Consider the following 6,971-nt stretch of genomic DNA (forward strand, 5'->3'; position numbering starts at 1 on the left):
GCATTACGATTATTATAAATAATAAAAAAATAGTTATAATTAATATCATTATTATAAATTTCTATTGTCTTTGCATTAGAATTATTATAAATATTAATAATAATTATAATAATAATATTTACAATTATTATACATTTATATCATCTATGCATTGAGTTTATTATTAATGACAATAATAATATTGATTATTATAATTTTTATTGTCTATGCAGTGTGATTATTATTAATTATTAATAATGATAAGGTATAAAATAATAATTATAATTCATATCATTATTATACATTTTCTATCGTCCGTGCATTGAGTTTATTATAAATAATAATTTTAATAATAATAATTATAATTATTATAAATTGTTATTGTCTATGTGTTAAGATTTTTATAAATTAAAAAAATATTAATAATTATAATTCATGTCATTATTATAATTTTTTATTGTCTTTGCATTGAAATTATTATAAAAATTTTAATTATTTTAATAATTATAATTTTATTATTATTGTAATTTTCTATCGTCATTGGGATTTATGTGGAGTATATATTTAATACAAAGCAATTAGAAAAGATATTTAAACACAGCCATAATGATGTAATTAGTGATGAATTATTCACATATTCAGTAACTCACCCACACTGTCATTATCAATATGTTAAGGTTATCTAATATTATAACTCCAGTAATGGTGCAGTTACTGAGATGCTGCCAGAAACGCTCTGATCTCCAACACATGTACTGCTGCATTCTGATGAACGCGTCTGCCAAATATATTAATGCTAAAGCACAAATAACAGTGTGATAGCACTCTTTTATTAATGCGCCACACGCTCATATCTGCTAACAGCTCTAAATATGTGTTTTCATGACCCTTTCAAAACACTGAGTTCTCATTTCAGGAGTTTTAATCTGCAGGGAATTAAAGTGCATTTATTGAACTCTTTCTTCTTTTGTTTATATATATATATATAGGGGTGGCTCAGTGGTCAGCACTGTGGCCTCAGAGCAAGAAGGTTGCTGGTTTAAGTCCCGGCTGGGTCACATGCGCTATAGGAAGAATTGATGAACTGAATTGACTGTAGTGTATGGGTATTTCCCAGTACTGGGTTGCAGCTAAAAGGGCATTCACTGTGTAGAACATATGCTGGAATTGTTGACGGTTCATTCCACTGTGGCGTTCCCTGATAGGGACTAAAGCAAAGGAAATTGAAATGTTCACTGTGTTGGCCACACATTCTGTCCATTTTAATTGACATATTTATGTCTATGTGTGTGTGTGTGTGTGTGTGTGCGCATGTGTGTCAGATCCCAGTGGCCGAGCGTGGAGATCTGGTGCGTCAGGGTGAGCTGTGTGTGTGTGGTGGAGGACGACGCAAGAAAACGGGCGTCAGGAATGTTTTCCTGTATCAGAACTTCATGATCTTCACCAAACACAAGACACCAAACCCGGGAAACAGTGTGTATAGCTTCAAACACAGCATTAAGGTACACACACACACACACACACACACACATAGACAAACACACATGCACAAATACATACACACACACACACACAAACACACTATCAGTCTTTTAGGGTCATGCTATCAGATATTTAGGGCGGATCTATTAGTCATTTAGGGTGGAGTTATAAGCCTTTTAGGGTGGAGCTATCATTCATTTAGGGTGGAGCTATTACTCATTTAGGGTGGAGCTATCAGTCGTTTAGGGTGGAGTTATCAGTCATTTAGGGTGGAGCAATCAGTTGTTTAGGGTGGAGTTGTCAGTCATTTAGGGTGGAGCTATCAGTCATTTAGGGTGGAGTTATCAGTCATTTAGGGTGGAGTTATCAGTCATTTAGGGTGTTTTCATTCATTTAGAGTGGAGCTATTAGTCATTTAGGGTGGAGCTATCAGTCGTTTAGGGTGGAATTATCAGTCATTTAGGGTGGAGTTATCAGTCATTTAGGGTGGAGCTATCAGTCGTTTAGGGTGGAGCTATCAGTCATTTAGGGTGGAGTTATCAGTCATTTAGGGTGGAGCTATCAGTCGTTTAGGGTGGAGTTATCAGTCATTTAGGGTGGAGCTATCAGTCGTTTAGGGTGGAGTTATCAGTCATTTAGGGTGGTGTTTTCAGTCATTTAGAGTGGAGTTATCAGTCATTTAGGGTGTAGTTGTCTGTCATTTAGGGGGGAGCTATCAGTCATTTGGGGTGGAGCTATTAGTCATTTAGGGCGGAGCTATCAGTCATTTAGGGTGGAGTTATCAGTCATTTAGGGCAGAGCTATCAGTCATTTAGGGTGGAGTTATCAGTCATTTAGAGTGTAGTTGTCTGTCATTTAGGGGGGAGCTATCAGTCATTTGGGGTGGAGCTCTCAGTCATTTAGGGTGGAGTTATCAGTCATTTAGGGTGGAGCTATCAGTCATTTAGGGTGGAGTTATCAGTCATTTAGGGTGGAGCTATCAGTCATTTAGGGTGCTGTTATCAGTCATTTAGGGTGGAGTCATCAGTCATTTAGGGTGGAGCTATCAGTCGTTTAGGGTGGAGCTATCAGTCATTTAGGGTGGAGCTATCAGTCATTTAGGGTGGTGTTATCAGTCGTTTAGGGTGGAGTTATCAGTCATTTAGGGTGGAGCTATCAGTCATTTAGGGTGGAGTTATCAGTCATTTAGGGTGGTGTTATCAGTCGTTTAGGGTGGAGTTATCAGTCATTTAGAGTGGAGCTATCAGTTATTTAGGGTGGAGTTATCAGTCATTCAGGGTGGAGCTATCAGTCATTTAGGGTGGTGTTATCAGTCATTTGGGGTGGAGTTATCAGTCATTTAGGGTGGTGTTATCAGTTATTTAGGGTGTAGCTATCAGTCATTTAGGGTGATGTTATCAGTCATTTAGGGTGGAGCTATCAGTTATTTAGGGTGGAGCTATCAGTCATTTAGGGTGGAGTCATCAGTCATTTAGAGTGGAGCTAACAGTCATTTAGGGTGGTGTTATCAGTCATTTAGAGTGGAGCTATCAGTCATTTAGGGTGGAGCTATCAGTAATTTAGGGTGGAGCTATCAGACATTTAAGGTGGAGCTTTCAGTTATTTAGGGTGGAGTTACCAGACATTTAGAGTGGAGTTATCAGTCATTTGGGGTGGAGTTATCAGTCATTTAGGGTGGTGTTATCAGTTATTTAGGATGGAGCTATCAGTCATTTAGGGTGATGTTATCAGTCATTTAGGGTGGAGCTATCAGTTATTTAGGGTGGAGCTATCAGTCATTTAGGGTGGTGTTATCAGTCATTTAGGGTGGAGCTATCAGTCATTTAGGGTGGAGCTATCAGACATTTAAGGTGGAGCTTTCAGTTATTTAGGGTGGAGTTACCAGACATTTAAGGCGGAGCTATCAGTCTTTTAAGGAGGAGCTATCAGTTATTTAGGGCGAAAAGAGCCTTTTAAAAAATGTTAAACTGTAATAACCTCACACACACACACACACACACATTCATGGGTTGTGTTTTCGCAGACAGGTGAAATGGGTCTCACTCAGAGTGTCGGTGAGGACGGCCTGAGATTCGAGGTTTGGGTTCGACAGGCGTCTCGAACCCGGGACTGTCTGACCCTGCAGACTGCCAGCCATCAGGACAGAGAGAGCTGGACACACGACATCGCCCAGCTGCTGTGGACACACGCCATGCACAACACCGGTCAGCACACACACACACACACACACACACTCACACACACAATCAGTCATTCAAGGCAGAGCTATCAGTGATTTAAGGCGTAACTATTAGTATATTAAGACGGAGCTATCAGTCATTTAAGGTGCTGCTATCTGTCATTTTGGGCGGAGCTATTAGTAATTTAAGGCGGAGCTAACAGTCATTTAAGCCGGAGCTTTCAGACCTTTGAGGTGGAGCTATCAGTGATTTAAGGTGGTGCTATAAATTATTTAAGGTGGCGCTATCAGTCATTTTGGGCAGAGCTATTGGTAATTTAAGGTGGAGCTAACAGTTATTTAAGGTGGAGCTTTCAGTCCTTTAGGGCAGAGCTATCAGTCATTTAAGGTGGCGCTATCAGTCATTTTGGTCGGAGCTATATGTCCTTTAGGGCGGAGCTATCAGTTATATAAGGCAGAGTTATCAGTCATTTAAGGTGGAACTATCCGTCCTTTAAGGTGGAGCTTCAGTCATGTACACTTACAAGGCTATAAGTCCAGTGCAGGTGCAGGTCTTGTTTCTGCCCTGCTTTCATCCAATCCTCAGTCTTCTTCCATTTTGTTAGCAACACCCATACATTTGTGTCTCAAATCAGGACTGCTTCAGTGGGATGTATTGTATGTCACAATCTTAACTAATGCTTCATGCCAACTATAATTACTCACCCTCATGTCAATCACAAACCCAGAGACCTTCGTTCGTCTTCAGAACACAAGTTTAGATATTTGAGCTGAAATAGAGAGCTCCCTCATCCTCCATAGACACACTGAGACATACAAACATTGTCGAAACAGAGACGACTTGAGTAAACATGAACAGATTCCCAGTTTAGGGTGAGCTGACCGTTTAATATTGCAGTCCTGAACTTTAAAGGTTAGAAATTGCCACATGTCAGTGATGTTTATAAACCGAACATGTTTCACACATTCACCTGAGCTCATCATTGTCTCTAAATCACCAGTTTACTTGTACAGATGCCTCTCCGGATTCAGTAGTTTGCTTTCGTGTGTGCCCAAAACACTGACGTCTTGTCGAGCAGGGAGCTGAACGTGTTCAACATGATTCTGGACATTCAGCATCAGGGTTAGCTGTCAAAAAGCCATTAGTTAAACACCACTGAGTTGTGCTTAATGAAGTAAGTGCTCGTCCTGCCTAATTAATGAGCTCTTAAATACAAATACTGTGCAGTTATTGACCCAGTTATTTATGTATAATTAAGACAACACTAAAAGGCTGTTTAATTACACTGTGTGAATGAGTGGGTATGGGTGTTTTCCAGTGCTGGGTTGCAGCTTAAAGGGCATCAGCTGTCTAAAACATATGCTGGAATAGTTGGCGGTTCCTTCCGCTGTGGCGACCCCTGATAAATAAGAGTCCAAGCTGAATAAAAATGAATGAATGAATTATAAAGTGTGTTAACAGCTTATTTTGGAAAGTTAAGCAGTTGCTTCAGACTTAACGAAGGACATGTGAGTGTGAAGTGTGTATTCATTGCCTGCTGTAACTGACTGGAGTGTGTGTGTGTGTGTGTAGAGTTGTGTCTGAAGGAGTCTCTCTGCATGGGGATTTCCAGTAAGCTGTTACTGGATGTGACTGGAGCTCAGTCTGCAGAACTGGACTCCAGCTCCAGCCTGAATGACAGAGGTACGTACACACACACACACACACACACACACACACACACACACACACATGTTTGTTTCACGATCTTAGAGTGGATATTACATACACCGCCATTGTTTTTATATCGGGTTATCAGTGCTGTCTGTAGCCTAAACTGTACTCTACCCCTAATCCAACCCTCACAGACACAACTGCACGTCATTAAACACTAATACAACATGACTTATAAGCACTTTTAATTAGTGAAATGTCCTCATTAGTGGGTTGTTTTGATTAAAAATCGAGCTATGTTAGTGAGAACTATTGGGCGTTTACAAGTATAGCTAAACCAGCACACACACACACACACACACACACACATACACACACACATTAATTCACACCATTAAAACACAACCATTTATTCATACCTACAGTATGTACCAGTTAAGGCTGTACGTAGACTATAGAGAAGATATTCTCTCCCTCTGCTTTTTCTTTAATTCTTCCACTTTTTCATGTCCAAAATATTTCGTTTTGTGTGATTTGTGAGCCGTTTTTCCCATGAAAGAAACGCCACCAAAAGGTCAAAATATACTGGTGTTTCTATTATTTATATGATATTTGTGATTTACACATCACAAGGAATACAAGCTACACATGCTCACAACTCACACACACACACACACACACACACAGACACACACACACACACATATATATTTATATACAGCTGAAGTCAGAATTATTCACACACCTTTGAAGTTTTTTTTATTTATTTATTTTTTTTATAAAATATCCAAAATGATGTTGAACAGATTCAGGAAATGTTCACAGTGTGTCTGATAATGTTTGTTCTTTTGGAGAAAGTCTGATTTGTTTTATTTCGGCTAAAATAAAAGCAGTTATTAATTTTTTAAACAGCATTTTTAGCTCAATATTATTAGCCTCTTAAGGCTATATTTTCTCGATAGTCTTCAGAACAAACCATCGTTATACAATAACTTGCCTAATTACCCTAACCTGCCTAGTTACCCTAATTACCCTAGTGAAGCCTCTAAATGTCTCTTTAAGCTGTATAGAAGTGTCTTGAAGAATATCTAGTCTAATATTATTTACTGTCATCATGACAAAGAGAAAATAAATCAGTTATTAGAGATGAGTTATTAACACTATTATGATTAGAAATGTGTTGAAGAAATCTGCTCTCTGATAAACAGAAATTAAGGGAATGTGTATATATATATATATATATATTATTATTATTATTATTATTATTTTTTTTTTTTTAATTATTATTATTATTATCGTTATTATTATTATTATTATTATTAATATTATTATCGTTATTATTATTATTATTATTATTGTTGTTGTTATTATTGTTATTATTATTATTATTATTGTTGTTGTTGTTATTATTGTTATTATTATTATTATTATTATCATTATTATTATTATTATTATTATTGTTGTTGTTATTATTTTTATTATTATTATTATTATTATCGTTATTATTATTATTATTATTATTATTATTATTATTGTTATTGTTATTGTTATTGTTATTGTTATTATTTTACAGGGTGATTCAAAAAGAATACCACAACATTTGGGTTGATGTCACTCAAGTGTCTGGAGGGGCTCATATTGAACATCTATGAACTTGATTGCTACTGAAAAAAACTT

General features: G+C 37.1%; 1 protein-coding gene across 4 annotated transcripts in view; it reads left to right on the top strand.

Moving 5' to 3' along the window:
- The window catches only part of arhgef40 (Rho guanine nucleotide exchange factor (GEF) 40), a 91,227-nt gene that overhangs the window by 74,276 nt on the left and 9,980 nt on the right, over window positions 1–6,971 (top strand). For all 4 annotated transcript variants that reach the window (XR_012382913.1, XR_012382912.1, XM_001919569.9 and 1 more), the window contains 3 exons: window positions 1,302–1,481; window positions 3,485–3,665; window positions 5,214–5,324. Coding sequence is in view for 2 of the 4 variants with exons in the window: in XM_001919569.9 (XP_001919604.4) it covers window positions 1,302–1,481; window positions 3,485–3,665; window positions 5,214–5,324 (472 nt within the window). In the remaining 2 variants the exon portion in view is untranslated. The remainder of the gene's footprint in view (window positions 1–1,301; window positions 1,482–3,484; window positions 3,666–5,213; window positions 5,325–6,971) is intronic.

The sequence above is a fragment of the Danio rerio genome, chromosome 7, assembly GCF_049306965.1.
Source record: "Danio rerio strain Tuebingen ecotype United States chromosome 7, GRCz12tu, whole genome shotgun sequence".
NCBI lineage: Eukaryota > Metazoa > Chordata > Actinopteri > Cypriniformes > Danionidae > Danio > Danio rerio.